The sequence below is a fragment of the Phyllostomus discolor genome, chromosome 7 (assembly GCF_004126475.2).
Source record: "Phyllostomus discolor isolate MPI-MPIP mPhyDis1 chromosome 7, mPhyDis1.pri.v3, whole genome shotgun sequence".
In the NCBI taxonomy this organism is placed as follows: Eukaryota; Metazoa; Chordata; class Mammalia; order Chiroptera; family Phyllostomidae; genus Phyllostomus; species Phyllostomus discolor.
This window is the reverse complement of record NC_040909.2, coordinates 132917549-132942035: the sequence shown is the minus strand read 5'-3', so window position 1 is coordinate 132942035 and position 24487 is coordinate 132917549. Positions and strand designations below refer to the sequence as shown.

At 53.8% G+C, this 24487-nt stretch overlaps 1 protein-coding gene across 5 annotated transcripts in view; it reads left to right on the top strand.

The window, feature by feature from the left end:
- Positions 1-6937: 6937 nt before the first annotated feature.
- ASAP1 (ArfGAP with SH3 domain, ankyrin repeat and PH domain 1) overlaps positions 6938-24487 on the top strand; it is a 269830-nt gene continuing 252280 nt past the window's right edge. Inside the window, exon 1 of one of the 5 annotated variants that reach the window (XM_028533939.2) lies at positions 6938-7383. In XM_028533939.2, coding sequence (XP_028389740.2) covers positions 7016-7383 — 368 coding nt within the window. In that variant the 5' untranslated portion in view covers positions 6938-7015. The remainder of the gene's footprint in view (positions 7384-24487) is intronic. The other 4 variants (XM_036031426.1, XM_028533938.2, XM_028533937.2 and 1 more) reach the window with 4 other exon arrangements.

Below are 24487 nucleotides of genomic sequence, written 5' to 3'. Positions count from 1 at the left end.
TCTCTTTCCCTCTCTCTTTCTCCCTCCCTTCCCTCTCTAAAAATAAATAAATAAAATCTTAAAAAAAGAAAGAAAAATCAATGTATAAGTTGCAAGATGAACAACATACCACAGTGTTATATAAAGATACGGTCAGCGTGACTGAGTTTTTCTCTTGCCGCAGGTTCCCGCGTGGCTCCACGCGGCACAGCCCCTCCCGTCCTCGTCCCACGGGCGCGGGCAGGGCACGGGGGTGGGCCCTGTTTTTCCTCCCATGACCCTCTCTGTAAGGACATCCCTCTCCGTCTGCGGCCACGCCGCCCTGCACGCACCCAGTCTCGGCCCGTCTCAGGAGCCGAGCAGGAGCAGGGTCGGGCCTGGTTAGTACTCCGTGGGAGGACGGGCCCTTTCCCCTCCCACCCCCCCTCTCTGCCCAGCCCACCCGTCTGCCCAGCTCCCCCTCTTCACCAGGGCGCTTCTCTCGGGTCAGCTGTGCACATGAACTGGAGGTAACGAGTGGTACCTAAGACACAAAACCTCGTTGTGATCCTTCAGGGGGTATCTTTAAGTTTTCTTTTTCAATCACAGTGGACACTCAGTACGATTTTGTATTGGTTGCAGGTGTACAGCAGAGTAGTTGGACAATCACACACTTGACAAAGTGGTCCTCCTGATAGTTCCAGTACCCGTCTGGCACCGTACATGATGATCTCAATATTATTGACTATATTCCCCATGCTGTACTTTACATGTCTGTGATTGTTTTCGTAACTACCGATTTGGACTTAATCCGTTTACCGATCTACCCATCCCCCCCACCTCCCATCTGTTAGCCATCAGTCTGATCTCCGTATCCCTGAGTCTGTTCCTATTTTGTTCGTCAGTTTATTCTGCTCTTTAGATTTCACAAATACGTGAAATCACATGGTATTTGTCTTTCACTCTCTGACTTCTGCCACTTAGAATAATACCCACTAGGTCCACCCATGCTATCATACATTGGTAAGACCCCATTCTTTTTTATGGCCAAGTAATATTCCATTGTATATAGGTACTGCCACGTTTTCATCCACTTGTGTACAGATGGGCACGTGGGTTGCTTCTGTATCTTTTTTTAAAGATTTTATTTATTTTTAGAGAGGAAAGGGAGGGAGAGAGAAAGAGAGAGAAACATCAATGTGCGGTTGCTGGGGGCCATGGCCTGCAACCCAGGCATGTGCCCTGACTGGGAATCAAACCTGCGATGCTTTGGTTTGTAGCCTGCACTCAATCCCCTGAGCTACGCCAGCCAGGACTGCTTCTGTATCTTGGCTATTGTAAATAATGCTGCAGGGCCCATAGGGGCCAATGAGCATTACCGTCTGTATAGCACCTGATGCCAGGTGAGCCCTCAATGGCTGCATCAACATCGTCACCATTCCACAATGCTGCCATCAGCTGATGTAGCTCCCACCACCCCCAGGTCAGGGGTGCTGCTTAATGTTGGCAGATGAAAAACACACACCCAGTTCCCTATCCACACTTCTGACCACCCAGATCCCGATCACAGACTTCCCTTCCTCCAGCTGCTTCGTAAACAGAGGTGTTCCTGGGGGCTCAGGGTTACCAACGACATAGGCGGCAGCGGGATGCTGACTGTGTGCGCTCCGTACGGGCTGAGCACTGCACATGGATGGCTTCTTCTCATCCTCTGAACTCATTTTACAGAAGAAACAAGACTAGGCAAAAAATAAAACAAAACAAAACAAAACCACCATAAAACCAACAGAGAGACCAGGACTTAAACCCAGGCCATCTGACTCCACAACTGGGGTCAGGTGCTTCTGCTAAAAAATGCTGTCCACACCTGCACACTTACGGCAATTTTAGTGATGTGAGAAAAATGTGGTAGAGCAGTGCTTCTAGACTGGGCCCAGTTTTGTGCCCCCAGGGGACATTTTGCAGTGTCTGGAGACCTTGTAGTTGTCCCAACTGGGGGCTTGCTACTGCATCCGGTGGGTAGAGGCCAGAGATGCTGTTGATCATCCTACCAAGCCTAGGAAGCCCCCGCAACGAAGAATGATCCTGTTTAGTATGTTGACAGGGCCAAGGTCAAGAACCACTGAGTTAGAAAAACGCCTATGAAACAAAACTGAGAAGCTAGCAAAGGGTTTTGGCTTTTAGGTGCTGACTCCCCCACTCACCAACTGTGCAGGTCCCTGTGTCCCCCCTCCTACCGCCCTCAAACCTCCCACCCCCTCCTCCCCTGCCCAGCAAAGTTGCAGGCTTGTACCCACCACCCACACCGCCTTCCCACCTTCCCAGCACAAATCACAAACAGGAACTCATGATCTTCCTCCTCAAAACCTTCCCCCCCTTGCTCTTTATCAGGGTGTGAAACATCACCCTCCTCCTCCCCTGCTCACAGGTGAGTGCCATGGTCCCCACCTTGCATGTTCTCACCCCCCCACCCCCCTGCCCCGCCCCACCATTAGTCACCAAGCTGTATCTGTTCTGGCTCCTAGGTCTCTCCGGCTCATCCTCTCCTTCCTACTTCCCTAACCTACTTTGGGCCAAAATAGCTTCTTATGCTATTTCATTACCAGTGATGAGGCTGAAGTCACTTTTTACTCATCTACATTTGAATGAATGCATTTCACTCAGAGCACACATGTCGTGAGGAATTAAACTAGAGGGCCCTTAAGAGCCCACCCAACGCCTAGTCTGTCAATGCAGGGGAAGGTCCTGATGGAACCTGAGAGTTCTGTACCTGTTCCGTCTGGCGCTCTGCTCCCCTGGACAGGTGATCCTCCCAAGTCCAGTGCTTGTCCCCTCCCACCTGACTCTAGATCCCACCCCCTTTTCACCCTCAGGACCTGTTCCATCGGCGACCCCGCCCTTCCTCCTCAACCTCTTCCCCTCCCTGGGACCTTCCCAGCGACCACAGATGCTCCCCTCTCCCACCCTCTCTAAAGAATCCTGCCCACTTACCTCCCACTAGCTAGATGGCCATGTTTCTGTAGAGAAGTGTCTACACTTGCTATCTCCCACTCAAGTCCTCAACCCACTGCAATCTGGCTTCCAATCCCTCCCCTCCATTGAGGCAGCTCTGCCAAAAGTTACCAGCCTTCTAATTGCTGGATAAAATGGCACTTGCTTTCCAGCCCCGATTGATGGAATTTTCTGGGGCAACCGAGCGTGTTGGCCATGCCTTCCTTTAAGCAGCAATTTCGTCCCTTGACCCCTGGTTTTCCTCCACTCCCTTCCTCTGACTACCCCCTCCGTCTTGTTTGAGGGCACCTCTGCCTCTGCCACCTACGGGGTCCCTCGGTCTTCAACCCTGACCCCAGTATCTCCTCGCTCTGTACCTTCCCCGTGGGTGAGCTCCCCTGCAGCTGCACCCACAGCTCTGACCACCGGGAGAGGAGGCACAGGTGGTGGTTAGGAGACTGGACTCCAAAGCACCTCTACACACTGTTTGGCCTTGAGCCGGTGACTCCACACTCCTGTGCCTCGGTTTCCTCAACTGTAAAATCATGCAAAACTTTTTAGTTTCACTGCATTCCATGCCTGGACTTGCACCGTTCCCTCAGACCGTGCTGAACCTTGTACAGAGTTACCCAAATGTATTATGTGCTCACACTCAGTCTCTCCGTCTTTGCTCAGGCCCACGGCGGGCGCCTGGTCAATATCTGAGAATGAATGAATGAATGCTGCCCTGGATGGGGTTTCCCCTGAAACAAACCTTGAGACAAAGAGGTGGGTGCATCTGGGTTGGCCGGGAGACGATAGATTCCAGGAAGAACACAGGAGGGGTGAGAAAGTGAGGCAGGGAAGAGGGATGAAGTATGAAGCGTAAGTTAAGGAGAGTTCCTTGGGGGCAGCCATCTGCGGGACTGCGTTGAAAGTCCTGTAGGGCCGTCTTCCCCTTAGGGCTGGGGGGTCTGGGATGTGCATCCACTGATTGGCTGGGGAGCTACCCTGAGGCTGTTGGCACTTGCAGCCTGGCCAAGATCCCACCGCTCTGGAGAAAGGCCTCGGGCAGAGAGAGGGAGAGGTGTGTGCTTCGGGTAGGCAGTTCCTTGGGCCGATGGCAGGACTCGCAGTGGCGGGTGGGCTCAGAGGTGGGCGCAGGGCACTCAGAGCTGAGCACCAGCAGCACCCGCGGTTTCTGCTTGGGCCGGCAGGCCTGTGCCTCCTCGTCTGGCTGGAGAAACCCCACTTCTTCCCTGAAACTTGGTTGCTGGGCCCCCATTTTTTGGGAAGTGGTTTGTAACTTCCTGCTCCGGATTAAATGTTTATGTCCCTGCCCCTCCCCAAATTTATAGGTTGAGATCCTAACCCTTAAAGTGATGGAATTAGGAGGTGAGGCCTTGGAAGGGGATTAGGTCTCCTTCCTAGGTCTCCACCCTCATGGGGGAGCCCTCAGGAATGGGGTCAATGCCCTACTAAAACAGACCCCAGGGAGCAACCTTGCCCTTGGCCCTTGCACCGTGTGAGGATACAGTGAAGAGATGGCCATCCGTGAACTAGGAAGGAGGTCCTCACCGGACACCAAATGTGTCCACACCTGTGTCAGACTTCCCAGCCTCCAGAACCGTGGGAAACAAATCTGGGTTATTTAGAAGTCACTGCATCTATGGAGTTGATACAGCAGCCTGCACGGACTGAAACTCCCCCCCATGCTGATACAGGAGTGTGCACTCCCGCCTGCCCCCCCGCCCCCCACCCCAGATGCTCCCTACACCCTGGACAGACCTCTTTTGGACTTACCATCTCTCTGCTTTCTAAATGGAACTTTCCCGTCTGCCTTCCTTAGAGAGCAACAAGTTGATCTGTGCTAATTTAGTGCCCAGAAGGTTTCTGAGCCCATCATAGGCCCTTACCCAAGGCCTTTTCATGAGTTCAAATCCACCTTGCCCAGAGCCCTGCTCCCAGTAAGTGCTCAATCAGTGCAGGCTCCTTTCCTTTCTCTCCAGCTCAAAGGGTGTGCCATCTGGCATAGGGGGCCGTTCACCGAGCAAACACGTAACATGATAAATATGTCCTTTCAACGAACACAGTACAGGGTGGGAGGAGCAATTAACTGGGACCGTACCAATGAGCCTGCACTTATGTCGTCTGCCAGTCTCAATTACTTCGAGTTTCCACTTTCCAGAACCACTAACAGAGCCGACCGGCACGTCCTCCATTACACTGGGCTTTCCCATTTGAAAGCCTGTCGGCCAAAGCAGGAGACACAGGCAGCCAAGGGGCAGAGTGAACTCGCAGCTCCCATCTCGTCTGCCCCCTTCACTCACTGGACGTGTCTTGGCTGAGGGACCCCTGGGGGCCAGCACTGGTCTTGGCACCGAGTGATGGTGACGAGCAGCAGTCCTGCTCTCACCCAGCTTTTGCCCGTGCAGCGGGAGACAGACGATAAACAGGAAAAATTAGATAGCGAGGAGGGCTGTGGGGCAATGAAACAGGGCGTGGGATGCGGGGAGAGGTGCGGGTGGGAGCACAGGTGGGGAAGACAAGCAGATCAAACGGCTGAGGGAAGCCCCCTTTGAGGAGCTGACTTTTGAGCCGAGAGCTGAGTGGAGACTCTCCCAGGCCGCGGGAACAGCAGCTGCAAAGGGCCTGGGCCAGGACCCTGGACCCTCAGCACCGAGCCCCGAGCTCCCACCGCCTCCGACCACTGAAGAGGAGCTGCAGAAAAGAGAAATCTGGGCCTAAATCTGGTATCCGGTCCCTCGCTGGAGCAGAGGAGCTGATGCCCAACTTTCGGTTCCTCGCAGGTTCATTTCAAGCTTTGGTTTTCACTCATGGGCATGTTGTTCCCTCTTCAAAGTCTCACTGGGTTTCAAGGGAATCTGAAACGCTCACAGCAAAACCGCCGAGCTGCAGCCTCCACCCTAATGCAGAAAACCCCCCAGATGTGGCATTTCCACGGGAAACCACAGTAAATCACTGCCACTGGCCGCCTCGTGCAGGCCCGACTGGACAGAGATTTACCTCAGCTTCCTCCAACTCGCTAAAGCCTCGCCAGCCTTCTTCCCAAACCCCTGACAGTGTCCTGACTCTCGGGTTAAGAGCCAAATCCCCAATTCTGTGAGGTCTGCTGAGTTTCAGGTTTCACCAGAAGAGGGTCCGCCACAGCCACTAACCTTTTCTTCAACGGAGGGCATTTTCTGAAATGCTGCAATCATCATCATCATCATTATCATCATCATCATCATCCCTGGGAGATTAGGAGGAACATGATGTTCTAAGGCTTTGTGAGCAGGCCCAGAGGTGCACAGCACACGCCCTGCAGGTTCAAACCCTCCTGGCTGAGGTCTCTCTGACAGAATAAGACAACGATGGCTATCCTTTATGTGAGCATTCGCAATGTGTCAGTCAGTCCCCGTCTAAACATTTGGTTTCCAAATCAAACCTGGGGTGGGGGAGTGGGGGGGGGGCATTACCGCCTCATTTCACATTCAAGGATAGGGAGGCTCAGAGAAGTTCAGTGACTTACCTAAGGTAACACAGCTGGCAAAAAGGCAAAGCCAAATTCCAACCCGGGTCCCAGTCCGAAGTCCATACTGTTATTGTTGTACTGTTACTCTACTGTCCTGACTCTTAACGTTTCTGCCCCTTGACACTGGGCAACATTTGAGGAAATGAGCAGAGCGGAGGCAGTGAAAGGGGGCAGCCATATAAAAGTCATTTCTTTCATGGAAAACAGGGGAAGGAGCTTGGAGATTCCAAGTCTGTCCTCTGTAGCATGGGAAGAGAGAGAGAGGCCAAGGCGCGTTTCTGCAGTCGGGGGCCTTAGAAAGGCATCTTCCAAGGCCAAGGTTTCATGCAGACAAATCCCATCGCTTCCACCCCCGAGCAAGGAGGAGACAGCCTTGAGGGGGAGTGGGGAGGAGCGGCAAGACTCCCGACCCTAGGCGGGCTCGCTCACCGGAATCCGTGGTGCCCGCCTCCGGGTGTCGGAGACCCCGCCCGTCCCCCGCCTGCGTGCTGGCGGGCCAAGGGTTAAACGAGGCGGGAGCCCCCGGCGCGGAGCGGCGGCGGCCGGACGGGAATGCTTAGTCAGGATCCCGATTTCCTGTCGAAGTGTTTGGATTTCCTGAAACCCGCGCCCTCGCCGCGGAGCGGGATCGTCCGAGCCGCGCGCGTCGCTAGGGCCTCCTCCCCCCGGCACATGGTCGCCCGCCCCTTCCTGCGCCGCGCTCGCCGCCCGTGCCTCGCCTGGCCGCCGCCGCTGCGGGCGGGCACTCCGCGTTCGGGCAGCCCGGCCCGCGCCCCCCGCTGCTCCCGCCGCTCCCCGCCGCACCCTGCGTTCAGCTCCGAGAGCCGCGATCGCTCGGCCGAGGGGGCCGGGGCGCGGGCGTCTGCGGAGCCGTCGCCGAGCCCGCGATGGAATAATGCCCAGCGGCTCGCCTGGTCCCGGTGAGTTGCAGGTCTGCCGGTCGTGCACGGCTGGGTCGTCCGGGGCTGTGGGCACCCCTGGCCCGGACCCTGCGTGGAGAGGCGCTGGGACAGTGCCCTGGGTGCACTCTAAGCTGTATTCCCAGTGGGGTGCCCCTTCCCGCGGGGAGGGTTCTGGCCCGCCCTGAGCTCTGCAGGGCCTAGGGGGTCTGATCCCCAGAGGAGGCGCCCAGGTGGGGCGTGTGGGGCCCTGTTGCGGCACGTCCTCCAGAGAGGGCCCGGGACAGCGCGCCTGGTGGCGGGGCCCGGCTGATGGGGCGCCTTCTCGGCGCGGAGCGCGGGCGCTGGCATTGTCTCCCTGGCGCGGCGGAAGAAAGTTCCCCGCCGTTCCTGGAAGGGTTGGCCCTGCCTCTCGGGTCCCCGGATCCCCGGCCCTGCCTGAACGCAGTGCTGCCTGGCAGGCCCCAGGACGCTTGCTTAAAGCAAATGAATCAAAGAGGAAAAAAGATTCCCACTTGGGGCTTGTTGTTCGCTATCGGGAAGACTGGGAAGTGGGTTGTGATTTAACACTTACACCATTTGGGGACCTGCTGCATTTTCTGAGAGCGACTTGAAGTTTGAAAGAAAAAAAAGAAACTCACTGGCGTCTGGCATTCTGCGGTTTCAGACATCCCGAGAGTTCTCGGACATTCCTAAAGCGGTTTCCTTTAATAATTTATTTTTCCACTGGGCAGGGGGATGCAGAGCCAAGTGCAGATTGTCGTTAACGTGACCTCAGCTTCACCTGCCCTAATCAGAAAGAACAAGAACTTTCTGCCGCTTTTCCCATAGACCTGCTCAGATCGTCTGGGCATCATTGATTCTGGGCGGTCGGCAGGGCTGGGCTGCTGGGTGCTGAATGTTTGAGATTGTAAAGTGTAATTCAGTGTTGAGGCCAGTTTTATATCTATTGCCACCGTTAGTTACTTCAAGGCCTCTCCGTGTTTCAAGGGGAGGGTAAGAGTAAAGGAAAAAATGTAGGTCTTCGGGACACTTCAACAGTGCATCTCAACAGCTGAGAAAGAAAAAAGGACCTTGGAGAACAACTGTTTCAGCCCCTTCTTGCTATACAATCTAGTGAGGCTGGGAGAGGTGCAGTGACTTACCCAAGGTCACACGGCTGTTTTCAGACTCCCAGGCCCCTGCTCCTTTCCCTGTGCCAGTTGGTGATCTGTCAGCCACGAAACATTCGGAAATATGTCTTCTTTGCATTGTGACCTTTCTTGCTCAGTGCCGTCTCTTGTCCCATCTTATCTGTGACCGCTATTTTTGAAGTAGGCCGTTATTTCAATCTGCATGTTTTGAGATAAAGAGTTAATAAATACTTCCTAACTCCTGCTGTTCAGCCACCAAATGGATTTGAAATATAAAATGAGTGGCTTATTATATAGGGCATTACTTTTCTTGCTCCCATTCTTTTGTACAAAATAGAAACTTGCAGGTCCGAAAAAGGGCAGCGCCTTAGCCCATAATGTACCTCACAATGTTCTCCAGACTTGATTTTCAGCCCCCTGGTATCTCGTGAGCTAAGCAGCCCGTCTATTTTCCTCCGAATGGCTGGCTTTTCATTTTTAGTATGTGATCCTGTTAGAGAGAAAGGACTTTTTCGCAAGCTTGCCATTTGGTGAAGGAAACTGCAATTCTCTCCACCTCCCCAGTCCTCACCAGCCATAGTCAGCCAGATCTGCAAAGCCAGTTGGGAGCCTCGCGGGCCCCTCGGGAACCGTGTGCATTCGGGTGGGGCCCTTCCCGACCCCTCCGGAGGGCCCCCTGCCCAGCTGGTCTCTCCACGCTGCACCCAGGTGGCCGACGTCTGGAGGGAAGAAGTGACTCTGACCAGATCCTGCATCCCATTCTCATCTTCCCCTCCTGTGCTGCTTCCTCCCACTTGCCTCCCACCCACTGTATCTGGCATGGGCTCCAGAAGAAGCCTTTGCTGTGGGATGCGAGAATCATTCCCACATGAGCAGCAGTGACAGGGACAGCTAGCGTGGATTGAACCCATGCTGTCAGCGCGAGACACGGTACCTCCTAAGAGGCCCCAAGGAGGAGAGGGAACTCCTTTGGGGGCCTTGCCCAGAAAGGACACTTCGGATTCCTGTGGAAAGACTGGCCGTGCTTTCCTTTGGCCGGTATATATCTGCTGAGCGGCTCCCCCGTGGGAAGTGCGGGTCTGCAAGATGACGAGGGCCCTATATTCCAGTCTTCTATTTCCAGCCTCATCTTTCAGTGTTAGCCTCACACTTTCTCTTTTAATTAGTCAATTCCACAAGCCTCTGTTGAACAGCTGCTCCGCGCTAAGCACTGTGGGAAGTCCCAGCGAACCAGATAGATGTGGCTCCGCCCTCTTGGAGCCTGCATTCCAGGGGAGGAGCTAGGCAAAAATAAAGAATCTGGTAATGTCTAAGGGATGAGAGGTGGTGATTCGTATTATCAAGGAAACACATAAGGGATGGAAATCATGCCCCCAGTGAACTGGGGTGGGGGTAGTCCCAATTTTGCTAGAGAAAGGCTTCTCTGAGACTGAAGAGTTTAGAAGGAACTGGCCAGGCAGACAGGTTGCAGGGGAGTGCATTCCAGGCAGGGGGATCAGAATGTGCAAAGTCCTCTGCACAAAAGAGCTTGATATGTTCCTGGGAGTGAGGGAAGTCGGGGCGGAGGGGTGGGCAAGGTGTAAGGGAGCGATGGAGAGAGTGGCATAAGGTGAAGTTTTAGAGGGAGACGGGCCAGATTACACAGCAGGTTCAAGGCCACGCTGGGCAGGTTTCTCCCACCACTACAAAGGGAAGCGTTGGTGAGTGTGGGCTCAGGAGCAGAATTTGATAGACATTAAGAGTTTCCTGCTTTATGAAGTACTGATCACAGGGGACAAAAAGCTGAAGCAGAGACACCAGTTAGGACACCACTGCACTAAACCAGAGCCACGAGGACAGCCTGGACCAGGGAGGTAGCGGTGGAGGTGGAGAGCAGTGAGAGTCACCTCTTGAACCTGGGAGATAGGACTGATGAGATTTGGTGCTGGAGCGAACGGGGGTGGGGCAGGGGGAAGGACTCCAGGATGACTGCTGGGTTCCGGCTCGCGCAGCTGGGTGTCACTCTGGGAGACCCGGAAAACGGGTGGAGGAACACGTCCCTGCAGGGAGTGAGTTTCTGTACTGGCCGTGCTAAGCCGAAATGTCCACGAGGCGTCCAGGTGCGGACTGCAGGCAAACACCGGGGCATGGGATTCTGGGCCTCGGAGGAGACTTATGGGCCGGAGACACTAATGCAGGAATCACCAGCCTGCAGCTGAGCCTCCCAAGTGCTTGCCAGCGCACGTCTGCATCTCATCTCTCTTCCGTCCTTCCCCCTGCCTGGGCTTTGCTTCCCCTCTTCCAGGCTCACTCCTACTCATCTTTTAAAATATACCTGTCTTTTTTTTTAATCTTCACCCGAGGACATGTTTAATGATTTGAGAGAGAGAGGAGGGGAGAGAGAAACACCAATGCGAGAAAGAAATATCAGTCATTTACCACTAGTACGCACCACGACTGAGGATTGAACCTGCAGCCTAGGTATGTGCCCTGACCGGGGATCAAACCCGCAACCTGTCGGTGTACAGGACAACGCTCCAACCCACTGCGCCACCTGGCCAGGTCCGTACCTGTGTCTGTATCCTCTCTTGAAGGTGCCTCTAGTTCCCTCCTGCACTCTCAGGTCCCTGAGTGTGCCTTCATCTTAGTGGGCTGTTCAAGCTACCTTTTCATACTTACTGTCTTGCCTCTGATGAAAAACTTGGGGACACACTTAGAAAAGCTCTGCTGTGTGGTGAGTGCTCCACAGGTGTGAGCTGCAATTATTATTATTATTATTATTATTATCACCATTACCGAAGGGAGTGTTAGGCATATAGTAAACATTACATTAGCATAAGTACAATGATACATGGCGTATCCGTTTCTTCTTGCTGCTGTCATAAATTGCCATCAACTTAGGGGCTCGACCCACACAAACTGATTCTCTCCCAGGGCTGGAGGTCAGAGGTCTGAAATGGGTCTCCTTGGGCTACAGTCAAGGTGTTAGCAGGACTCTGTTCCTTCTGGAGGCTGCGGGGGAGACCCTGCTCCCTTGCCTTTTGTAGCTGCTGGAGGCCTCCTGCCATCCGGGGCGCACAGTCCCCTCCCGCCTTTTCCAAAGCCGCTGACGCTGGCCTCCGTCCTCCTGCTGCCATCTTTCTGTTCCCCTTTTCGTTACATCAGACCACCTGTGTCATCTCCAATGATCTCCCCCTTCTGCGGTCACCTGATCAGCAGCCTTACTTCCGTCTCCTGCCTTCATCCCCCATGGCCGTGGAGCCTCACACGCGCAGAGTTCTTGGGATTTAGAATGGGGACGTCTTCGGGGGCTGCTAAGGGAAGGTGTTACGGGAGCCCTGGGAGAGGAGGCCAGGGCAGCCTCAGCATCGGGAGTGACACATGCGTAGGGGTCGACCTCCACCTGTATCCCAACGGTCTCCCCAAGGTCACTCCTGCGTTGAGGTGGATTCATTCCTACATTGCAGCCCTCCTCCATGCTGGGTCCGGGAGAGGAGTCGGCGTGGAGGATTCACTTCACTGCACACTTCACGCTGCAGGCCTGACACTAACTCTTCTCACCCCCACTCGGGAGAACATGGAGTTCCCCAGCCCATGAAAGCCCTCTCCCAGCCCACCTACCTGGGACCCACTCCCAGGACCGAGTGGGAAGCGCGATGAGTTGGTAGTCTCTTTAAAAATCTGTGTGGTTCATTTCCTGCGCGTCATGAATGCCAGCACCTGTGCCTTTTGTGCAGCCGAAACCTCGGTTCCAGAGCCGCCGCTAGTGTCCTCACCCGCAGCCAGCCCTGTTCCTGGAGCCAGAGAGATCAGGAAAGAGTGTGTGGTTCTGTCAGGACGCATCCACCCTGACCCCGGGAGGGGAAGTCACTCGAGGGCCCGGCCTCGTGGTGTGTGGCAGGTGACCCTGTCTTGTGCGAGTCAGGGAAACGCCGTGATGTGTGTGGTGTAGCCATGGAGCTGCGAGGGCGTAAATAAGACCCGATTGTTAACATCCTCTCAGTTACTCAGAGAAGAGGGGCTTCTGTCTCAGATGCTCCCCGGAGACCTGTAGCACTTTGGAGAGCCCCGTGACTCCCTGCTGGCCATCAGCGAGCTGGGCTGCACAGAGACCGAGGTCCCTTGATGCCGAGGTCCCCCTGCCAGCCCCTTCCGTCCCCATCCCTTGGAAATGTCACGAACTAGCTTGTCTTGTAATATTTTTGGCGTTTCCTCTTCCTCTCCTGCTCTAAGGCAGGAAATGAGAAAGTGCACAGTTTGAAAAACACAGAAGTTAGCAAGGGGCGCGTTTCCACTGGAGGCATCTCGGTGGGCGTCCAGTGAAATGCGGGACGAAGAAGAACGCCCATCGGCACTCCCCCCAGATGTGACTGGGAGTTCTGGGGACCAAGCGGGTGCAGGGCACCCGTGGGCAGAAACAGGAAGGAGAGAGTCATGGCTTCCACAGAACAGATTGCATCTATTTCCCTCTTCAGGGCTAATTATGAGCCTCCCATCAAGGATGCTGCCTTTATAACACCCTCTCTGCACGTAGCGATCCCGGGTGCCGGTTTCATCGTAGTTTTGTATCTAAATAATTATCCTTTGGCGTAGGAGTGCAGACGTGATCTAGTAGAAGGCCATGATCAATGCAACTTGCCCTCCAGTGGTTTGGAAAAAATGATACACTCTATAAATAAATATGTGAGTGAGAATAGAAAAATAAGGCAAGTGGAGTAAAATCTGAATAATAATAGGTGAACTTGGCCTATTATTGGCCCAAGTTCACCTTGGCCCGCACCAGGATCCCGTTCTTGTCTGGAGATGTGTCTGCTCAGAGACTCGCCTTGCCTGCAGACTGGGCATCTTTTAAAGGGAGCTCGAGGGGGCAGGGGCTCTGTGTCATTTCCTCCTGTCCCCTTGTTCCCGTCACATGGCACAAGGGAATGACGGGCACTGGCCAAATGCATTGGCTTCTTTGCTCAGCTGTGTCGCCACGCCTGTTGGATTTTCTCATCATTGAGTTTTTAATGATTCTCTGTTTCTCATACTTCTAGAAATTCTCTCTGGTTCTCGTTCAGATCATCCTGACCTTTAATCCTCGGGTCGAATTCTTTCCCTAGAGTTTCTCATTCTTATTTCATATCTTTATTTTAAACAGGCTGACTTCGTCTTTCAGATTGCTCCGTTTTGTCTCCTCTCATTTTCTGCATCTTCCGGTCTTGGGGCGCGGCAATTGGAACCCCCGGAGACTCTTGCCTGTCCTGAATAGGTTTTTGCGGTAACTTCTGGGCCCCAGACTTTCCACGCCACACTGTTGGCATATGTTTGGGCTGCACACCCGTATGGCGGGCTTTAAAGTTCGCCTGGGAGCTTTTCCTTCCCCCAGCCAGACCCCGAGGCCGGCAAAGCTTTCTTGCCGTTTCTCTGCCCTGACGGGAGAAAGGCCTCGTTCAGGTCCTTTCTCTGATGAGGCTGGGACCCCTCTGGGGTCCCGGCTTGGTGGGGAGGTCTCAGCTCTCCTGTCCTTCTGGCAGACACTGACTGGAAACCAGCCAGAGTAATAGGTTCAGTCTGCCTTTCCAGGCTAGGAAGAGAAAGGCCATTTACACAAATGACAAAATTGCCATGTTGAGGAAAGAAAATCAGAATCCTTATCAGAATGGCAGCAATAAAAAGATTTGATTCCCATCAGCAAGCACTCCCACCGAGCACCTCCTGTGTGCATACCCTGCAGAAGGGGGCGGGGGTGGGGGGTGAGGGGTGTTGGAGCCCGGCCTTAAGTGATTTGTTCACGTTTGTAACCCCCAGCACGGAGAGGACGGATGTTCAGGGAGAAAGGGTAGAAGGAAGGAGAGGACATTTCTGTGGTTGAAGAAGACACATACTGAGGCAGAAGACGGAATAAGATGATGAGAACCAGCACTGAACTGAGACTCAGGAGCCCTGAGGCCCAGGGCAGGACTTGGTACCGCCTAGTTATGTGACCTTTACCGGCAGCCACTCAGCCTCTCGGAGCCTCGCTTCCTCACTTGCATAGAGGGGGTGGGCGCTCCTACGCGACTCCCCTCCCCCCGGGTCACGGTGAGATCATGCACGTGGGAGGGTTGGGGCTCTTCCTCGTCTTCGGGGCCCAGGTCGATCACCTTTGCTACGGAGAGTCCCTTCTCCTCGCCTCATGACCACGTGGGCGCTGGGTTTCTGGGGAGGGCTGCAGTGTCGCCGGTCCTCAAAGCTCGTTCTAACTGGAGGGCTGTCCTTGGTGTGTGGTCAGCAGCTGGGCGCTGGGGAGCTGTGCTGGCTCCTGCCTCCTGTGACGCTCTTCCTTTTAGAAGTACCGCTCCCCGGACCCCATCAATGAGTGCTGAGCTGCAGTGGGCGGCCGTTGTGGGGTGGCATTCAGGCATGGCGCTGCCTCGCCGACCTTTGGCCTTCTGTCCCCTGCGGCTGCTCCTCTGGACGGTGGAACTCGTGGTCCCTCTGTGGGCTGTCCTCTGGCCAGGCCACTCTTTGCTGAACCAATTTGGTGGGTGAAGGGCAGAAAGACTTTGTCACGATGCAATGGGCTAATCGTCGACTTTGGAATCAGTAAAGATAGCTAATATTTATTGTGTATTAATACGCATCCAACACTATTCTAAGCAGTTTTTATATTTGAACTCATTCAATCTTCGTCATAACCCTATGACATAGACATTGTCTTCATCCGTATTTTATCCATGAGGAAATTGAGATATGCAGAAGCTAACTAACTTCCCCAAGGTCACATAACTCATAGGGAGCAAGAGTTGAAGGAAGATGATCCGTGTGCAGTGCCCACGTCCTTGACCATGATGCATCATTGCCTCCAAAGACTTGAACTTGAGTGAATTCCATGCCCTCCTACCTCATGTGGTCATGGGAAGAGTCTGCCCTTCGCCTTCCCCTTCACCTCCTGAGCTTCTGTCTCCTCTTCTGTAAGTTTTGTGCAAGCGTGCAGGTTTCCTAAAAAGGTGTCAAGTAAGGCAATATATTCAGTAAGTGGTTCAGTGCCGGGCCCATATTTGGTACCGAACAAAAGTGAGTGGGTTCCAGATGGATAAGAGTTCTCGTCTGCATGATCAACAGGGAGAGGAAGCATGAAAGCACTAATTCAGCTTCGAGAGTCTTCATTCCACAGACCCTTCCTGCAGACCCTCTCCTGGGCCAGGCACCCAGGACACAAAGATGAAAAATCACGGTCCACGCACTAAGATTTCTTACAGTTGATTAGAGGAGAAAGATGTGTAACCGTTCATTATTTTGGACCGATGTCCACATCATAGGAAAGTTACAAAAGAATAGCCGTGAGTGTACAGGGGAGGGAGAGAGTGGTCCCACGGGGGTGGTCAGAGAAAGTTTGGGGGAACGAGGCACCGTCGGAGCCGACTCTTCCTGGAGCTGGGGAAGCAGGGTCTCAGTAAGTGGACGGAGCGGGAAAGGGTTGTCAAGGCTCAGAGTATCCGCATCAGAGTCTTTGTGGTCGGCATGTGCAGATTATTAGTTTGGAGGTCTAAGGAAAACATTTGTCCAAGGGGAAAGGTAAAACTCTGAGTTCAAATGAAGTGGCATTTGGGGTTTCTCTCTGGAATGCAGTCCTCCTTGGTATTTCCTACCCCCCCCACCCCCCACTGTTCCAGAACTTCTGATGTACAAGAGCGAACTGCGTGTGGTATTGTTTACAGGTCTTTCCGTAATAACCATTAGCGATTTCCTCTCCTTAGGACAGTTTCTTCCTCAGACCCAAAATAGACTGCCAGAAGGGTGGGGATGTGGGATCTCTGCCTGCTCCCCTCTCTTGAGCAGTGCACTTTGGAAGTGAGTGGGTGAGAAGGTGTGGGTGGATGCTGTTGGTGGCTGATCAACACCCCCCCCCACCCCTTTCCCCTTCTTCCTTGCTGACAGAACCCTGATCTTCAGAAGTTCAGTCCCGGTTCCATGGGTGAACCACTGTTGTCCTGTCCTCCTTGACAATGACTGCTTGAGACACAGGTGTCTCTTCTGTTAGGGACATAGTAGGGTTGGCACGTGATGCCAGGTACTGTTGCAGCCATCTTAGGGCCATGAGGGGCCTTGCCTTGGGACAACGTGTTGAGTGTGTCAGAGCAGGAAGATGGAAGGAGTGAGACACGGGACACTCTACCTTTAGGCTGCTTTGAGTTGAGTTTTCTGTTACTTGTAGCCCAAGAACATCTTAACAAATATACAGCGGGATGGCCACGCCACATGATACCCAGATGATTCTAGGTCCCCTGCACCCTTCCCCGCTCCCCCTGCTGCACACCACCGTGTTTCAGATGAACCACCAAATCATACACTTTGTACTTTTGCAGTCTGGATATTTTTTCCACTTGAATTGCCCTTTCTTTACCTTCCCCACCTACGAAAAAGCCCAACTTAGTCTTTAAACTATGGCTCTTCTCCTTGAAACCTCTTTTGGTCCTTCCTGTTGCAATTATTTATTTATTTATTTATTTATTTATTTATTTATTTATTTATTTATTTTTGAGCATCCGTGATGTTTGCTGCCCCCCCTCCTTCCCTCCTGCCTCTTCCCGCCTCCCTCCCCTGCCATTCTTTTTTTTTTTTTTAAGATTTTATTTATTTATTTTTAGAGCGGGAAGGGAGGGAGATAGAAGTAGAGGTAGAGGTAGAGAGAGGAGAGGGAGAGAGAGAGAGAGAGAGAGAGAGAGAGAGAGAGAACAACATCAATGTGCGGTTGCTGGGGGTCATGGCCTGCAACCCAGGAATGTACCCTGGCTGGGAATCGAACCTGGGACACTTTGGTTCCCAGCCCGCGCTCCATCCACTGAGCTACGCCAGCCAGGGCTCCTGCCATTCTTTATTAAGTGCCTACTGTGCGCCCGCTCTTGCGTTACACACTGACCCCCTCCTTGATGAGCAGGGGCAGGCACGCACAGCCCACGTGAGCAGTGTGTCTTGTGAGATCGTATCGGAACAGGAGGTGTCACAGGGCGCTTATGAAGGGGTGCCTGAGCCCAGCTTGCAGGGCGGGCCAGAAACTTGCTACAGGGCATAATCCCTGAGCCGAATCCTAAATAAGGACTAGGAATCGGCCAGAAGAAGAGCAGAGGGAAGGGAGGGGGGCGGGGTTCTAGGTGTGGGGAACCTCGTGAGTAAAGCTGTGGATGGTAGAAGTAGCACGCTCTGTGCTGGGAACCTAGTCACTCAGCATGGCTGGACCCCACGGTTGAGCTGGGGTGCTGTGGGGGCAGCGAAGAAGGTGGGAGCCCCATCCTGGCTTTAATGTGTGGCCACTGAGGCGCCACTGAAGGCTTAAGCAGGGCAGTGATATAACGCCTGCCCTTGAGAAAGATGGTGCTGGCAACATTGGGCGGAATGCAGTAGGGAGGTGAGAGCGAGGAGAGGAAGCAGGGGCCCGCGTGGGATGGACTTGTGGGGGTCTGGGAGCGAGTGGCCCAGGAGACGGAAGGGGCACGTGTCTAGGCAGTAGGACGGCCTTGCCTGGGGACCCGTCGGATGTGGGGCCGTGGAGGACGGGGAGCCGTGGATGACCCTGAGCTTTCTGGCTGGTTCACGAGGCTGAGTCATGTCTGTCTCACAGGACTGCCACCTCCTCAGGGTCCTGTCCTTCGTGTCTCCGCATCCCCTTGAGGGCTGGGTTCCAGATTCAAGGCAGGCGGGGGTGACGAGGAAGCAACTCTGTCCCTCCTCTCTTTCCTTTCTCCTCCCACGACTTCGGCTCTTCGGTTCCCGTTTACGGGGAACAGCAGTGGAGCTGTGACCGGGTTTTCCTGGTGTCCTCGCCTCCTACGTCTGAGCCTTGAGAAGAGGGAGGGCTCTCTTCATGCCCGTTGCTCATGGCTTTTCTTTTCGTTCCCCTCCTGAACCAAACGGATTCTGAACAAGCCGTTTTCAGCGTCTCCGATCCAGTCCCCAGTCCGTTCTGTGTGGCCCTGCCTCAGGCCAGGCTTTCCTGTGCCCGCCCCTGAGTCTCCCAGCTGCTGTCGGGGGAATCTCCTTGACGCTTCAGATGAGGGGCACCCCCTGCTCGGCAAACTCAGGCCCCCCTCCAGTGCCTGGGCGGTCAGGGGAGGAAGGAAACAGCCAGGCTTTCCAGCTGCTCAGACCTGGGGCCAGCTGGGCTCTCAGTTTCCCCGCTGGGTGCCCTTGGGCAAGTCACCGAACCGTGGATTGGAATGAGCGATGCGTGTGTGCAAAGATAACATTGAAGGCCCTGCCTGAGACACACACACACACACACACACACACACACACACACACACACAGGTTTTCGCTCTCCTCTGCAGTCTTTCTCATCTTGGTGAATCCTCAGAGCCCGCCCCCCCCCCCGGAGACCAGATGTGTGCTTCGGGTTTGATGAATGAATCATTCCTCCCTTCTCTTAGCTGAGAGTTTGACCATCTTTTTTTTTTTTTTTTTTGATGAGTTTAAGGAATTCTTTCGAGTTGTCCTACCAGGACCAGAAGGAGCGGGGCCCCGACGCTACGGGGGATTCATGTGGAGGAGGAAACGGAAGCCAAGACTGCAGCGCCGCTTCCTGACTCCGTGCCCACGCTCTTGGCGTTGGCCACTCGTGGCTTCCTGGGCAGCCGGGAGCCGGGGCCCCTGGAAGCACCGTCCTGAGAAGGGGGGTGGCTTGCACACCCCGGGATCGGCCACCGCAGGTTCAAGCGTTTGCATAATAAGCAGGGCCGCGTGAATCAGTCTGGGAAGTCTACAGGCGTTTTCTTTTTCCCGAACGAATCTTAATGGTCGTAACATATGTATGTGTGGGGTGTTCCCGTCCTGGAACAAGTTGGGAGCTGGTTGGGGTGAGCTGAGTTCAGAGCTGATATTTTAGACTTCTGATCTGAAGGAAGCAACATATGCGATGGGAACTGTGTTGGAGCTGAAATAGAAAATGTGCCGAGGGTAGTCACATCATGAGAAAACACCTTCTGTGATGTAGACGGCTGGGTACGATTTTTGGATCCTGGATTTAGGTGGAGTCCTAACTTGGCCTTTTCATGGCTACTTGCTGGCCTTGGGCAAGTTCCCAGCCTCTCGGGGTCTCAGTTTTGCTGGTTGTCAGACAGAGAGGCTGAGACGGCCGTCCCTCGGGGCTGTGGTGAGCACGCTGGGCGGCGGTGCCTGGACAGCAGTGAGGGTGGTGCCTGGCACACGGTGGCCACAGGTGGCAACAGGAGCCGTCCTTATGGTGAGGATGGTTCGAGTTTGAATTGTGTCCTCCATAAGGCTGTGTTGAAGTCCTCCCCCCACCCAGTGCTTCAGGGTGTAACCTTATTTAAAAATAAAGCCCCTACAGAGGTGGTGAAGTTAAGATAATGTTACTAGGGTGGGCAGCCCTAATCCACATGACTGGTGCCCTTGGAAGAGAGACATTTGGACATAGAGACAGATATGCACAGCGAGAAGGTGATGCAAAGACAGAGGGAGGAGGCAGCCATGTGACTGGAGTGATGCATCTCCCAGCCAAGGGAGATCGCCAAGGATCACTGGCACCCACCACCATCTGGGGAGGGGCCCGGGAGGGTCTCCCCAGGGACATCGTCGGGAGCACGGCCCTGCCGACACCTTGGTTTCAGACTCCCAGCCTCTGGAACTATGGGAGAATACTTCTCTTGCTTTAAGCCAAACGGTTGTTGGTACTTTCTTATGGCAGCCCTAGCAAACTAAGATGATGATGATGATGATGATGATGATGATGGTGATGATGACAACAACGGTGGAGAAGAATCATCATCATCAACACCCTCCTCATCCACCTCATCATCTGGCCTAAACACTGAACAGAAAGATGCTCATACACACTGACTGTGGTGGGCTTGTGGCGTGAACTCAGCCGACACTGGTGTGGACCTGCCTTCCCACTGTGTATTCTGGCCGTGCCCCCAGGCGACCCTTGTAGAGAGAACTTCCTCGGCATTAGACTAGGAGTCAGCGCTCCTGGTGTAACGGAGGAGAGGGACCCTGAAGGAGAAGTCTGCTGCACGACTCTGTGGAGGAGAGGGTCCTGGAGTGGACAGGGGAGGAGGGGCACTTCGGGGTGGAGGGAGAGGCTCGCACAGCCCAGGGCAGCAGCGTGTGCCCGGGGCCCGAGGGGTAGCCCTGCTGCCCCCTCTCAGGATCCCAGTGTCCTCACCTGTAGAGTGAAAGGGTTGGCTAAGGATACCAAAGTAAAAAGACTCCAACAATTCTACGACAATTGTGGTGTTTTGGGTCCACCTGTATTTATTTAGTACCACTGAGTTAGCCTTTACGCCATGTCTCTTTAAATATCAGAATGCCATAAACGAAATAGAAAGCGGCATGAATACAGGCTATAGTGATTGTTGCAAACAGACCTAACGCTGCACTTTTATGCAGACTTCGGTTCTGGATCCGATTTCGCCGACAGCTGTGACCTGAAGCCACTTGCCCCACCTCTGAGCGCTCACTTTCCGCATCTCTAGGACAAGGGAGCTGAAGCAGTGGACAGGGGGGCCATCTCCAGCTTCATCTTTATTATTCCTTGTGGGGAGCCATGGAAAGAAGCAACTCTGAGGAAATGCAGGCTTCCGCCTGCCTACTGACCCATTTGAGGTCCCGGAATTCACAAGCAACTTCTAGATCTGAGCCCCGGCTCACTGCCTCCCAGCTCTTTTCCCGACTCCAAGCCTCTCGATGGACAATGAACCAGGACCTGCAGCAACCATGGTTCGCCACCCGGCTCCTTCAATGCTCCTGCAAATCCTCTTCCAGAGGGTGATCTGTGGGAGAGAGTTCTGGGGGCACAGAGGAGGAGGAAGGGCAGAGGTGACAGGGGGACAGGGGAAAGGTCTGGATTTCTAAGGACAGTGGGTGAGTCTGGGCGGGGAGAATTTAGGAGGAGCTGCAGAGAAGCCCAAGACAAGGGAAAAGGCAGGAGGAGATGCTGCGTGGACAGAGACGTGGGACGGGGGACAGGAGCCAGAGGGTACCTGGACATCGGGTGCTCGAGATTGCCTCCGTAAATTACAGTCGGTAAACACACTGCTTATCATCCGTATTTATGCCGCCTTCTATTGAATGTTTGGTTACGACGTTCTTGATAGTGATACCATGAGCTCTGGCAACCACTGGTCCGCTTTCTGTCTCTGCGGATTTAGCTGTTTTGGGTGTTTCCTGTAAGTGGAATCCTACCATGCGTGGCCTTTTGTGTCTGGCTCCTTTCATTTCACTTAGCATCGTTTTTTGAGGTTCATCCAGGCTGAAGCAGGTATCAGTGCTTCGTTCTTTCCTGTGGCTGAATCCTATTCCGTTGTATTCTGTTCATCCATCTGTTGATAGACACGTGGGCTGTCTCCACCCCCTGGCCCTTACAAACAAGCACCGTCGCTGCGAAGAGTCACATACGAGTATTTGTCTGGAAGCCCTTTTCCAAGCCTTTGGGGTGTATGCCTACAGACAGAGCCAACGCGTCAGCTGGTAACTCTGTGTTTAACTATTTGAGGACCTGCCAGACGTTTTCCCAAAGTGGCCGCACCATTTTCCATTCCCCCCCCAGCCATGTATGAGGGTTCTGCTTTCTCCACATCCTCACCAACACTTGTTATTCATGTGGGTTTTTTGAGTTATTATTATAGCTGACCTGTGGCGTATGAAGTGGTATGGAGTGGTCTGCCGTTGTGGTTTTGATTTGCATTTTCCTCATGACTAATGCCCTTGAGCATCCTTTCCTGTGCTTGTGGGCCTTCTCATCTTTGCCAAGGTGTGGGCAGGTGCGGCGGATCTCCAGGAGTGGTGCAGTGGCCGGGGCAGATGACCTGGGTGGGGAGGGAAGAGGCACTGGAGTCTGGAGACAGCGAGGGCTATGCACGAGGGCCCAGCCAGAGCTGAGAGTGGGGTTGACCACGGCAGCCGGGTCACTGTGGCCCGCAGAGAGGGAGTGTGGTGAGGGGGGTGGCAGGGGGATGCACGTCTCATTTCCCCTCTCCGTCTTCTCCTCGTTGGCCCTTGCACCGTTAGCCTCTAAGGGCCCCTTTGAGTCACAGAGAAGGGGAAGATGGGGGCGAGGGGAGTGTGGTGCAGTTGGGTCCGTTTCCTGTAGTCCGTGCGTCTGTCCTTGGTCTGTCGCCTTCCCTTTGCTGGTAGTGACACTGGCTGGCTGCCGTCGTCTTGAATTTCACACATTCATGACAACATCCCAGGAGGATGAGAGAAAAGACCGTTTCCAGAACCACTTGGGGAGGATGGACAGAGGGCTTTGCTGGAAACCTCCAGCTTCAAGTCTCAATGACCCCACTGGGCCCACAGGCCCCTCTGAACTAGTTTACCGGCAAATTCCTGGAAAGGTTTTGAGTCACTTGGGCCCACACCCGGGAATTGCAGGAACTTGCACTTCCTGGGAGAAGGGGAACCCCAAGGGCAGTGGAGAAAGAGGAAGGATGGTGGGGGAACCTCACAGGGGCCTTCTCTGGGGCTTCCTTGGAGCATCTGTTTGACAAGAGCCCACACTCTTTCCACCGCACACCAAGCCCTGGTTGCGGCAGGGCCCAGGCTGCGGGGAGTCCCGCGGGCAGCAGGCCTTCCCCGGCCTCCTCGAGGGTCTCCAGCCCCTGTGATCGCCCCTCTGGCTCAGGGCCACAGTGACCACTGCAGAGAGGGAGGCCCGACTCTCAGAGCCAGAGGCCTGAGTTCAGCCAGGAGTTCAGGAAACAGGATCTGTTTGTGGCTGTTGCACAGAAGACAGAATTGAAACAAATGCACCTATTGTACGATGCCATTTGTACGAAATCTCCAGAACAGGTAAAGTTATAGAGACGGAAAGTTCACTGTTTCATTATTGTTGTTGTTATTTATTTATGTATTTATCCAGGACTGGGTAGAGGTTGGGGAGTAACTGCTGATGGGTATGAGGTTTCTTTTGGGGGCGACGGAAATACTCTAAAATCAATTGTGGCGATTGTTGCCCAACTCTGTGAACTATACTAAAGCCATCGAATTGTATACTTTAAATTGGTGAATGGGATGCTATATGAATTATATGTTGACAAGGTTGTCATAGAAAAAAGTTACATAAAAGCTTGGTCTGCTTCCGTTTGCTTTTATTTAAAGTGGAAGTTAATTGCTACTGTCTTCCCAGTAATGAAGATAATCTGTAGCTTATACCATGTTTCCTTTTCCCTTCCTCCCCTTCCTTCCTTCCTTCCTTCCTTCCTTCCTTCCTTCCTTCCTTCCTTCCCTCCCCCACCCTTCCCCCACTCTCTGTTTCCTTCGGGAGCTGTGGCCCTTGTCTCTGCCATGGGGGTCCCCTTTGAGATTGTACATGTTTGTAACAAGGCAAAAGGGGGCCCGTGTCAGCTCGGCCTCCTATGTGACCAGAGCAGCAGGTACCTGATTGTGATGCAGCCTGCTCTGTCACCCCGTCTCCCGGGCAACACAACTGTCAGAACTCAGGCGCTGTGGCACCTGAGGCTGAGCCAACGGAATTTTCCTCAGTTGGTTTTTGTCTTCAGAGCAGGTAACACTGGCTGCACCTCGGAGACAATAACTGCGAAACAGAAGCGACTTTGATCCTCCTCAGGAGGAACGAGTCTTGGTTTTGGAGAGATTGGACTTTCAGAAGAAGTCTTAGAGACATTGGCTGATCCCAGTAAGTTGACAGGCAGCAAGATTCCTGGGAAGCAGAGATGGGTTTCCAGAAAGAAGTTGGAGGAAGTTAGAGGGTTCGGATTGTCTCAGCAATGGTGTCCCCTGTCATAGGTTCCCTAGAGTCGGGCGAAAGGTCGTTTCTTCTGGGGCTTTCTGTTCAGCTGGGGGGGGGGGGCAGGTACATGGAGGTCACGTGACTTATTTCCCCATAGTTTAAAAGGAGCCTTCGTTTCTCGTTTGAACACGCGTACAGAAGTCTGTCTGATGTCTCATTCCGATCATGTATTCATTCAACAGATACTAATTCTGTACCTGTAGAGCCTGTGGCATCATCATCTCGGGTGAGTTTATTAGGGTGTTGAGTCTTAGACACAAGCTGCCTCTGCCTCCGGGAAGGA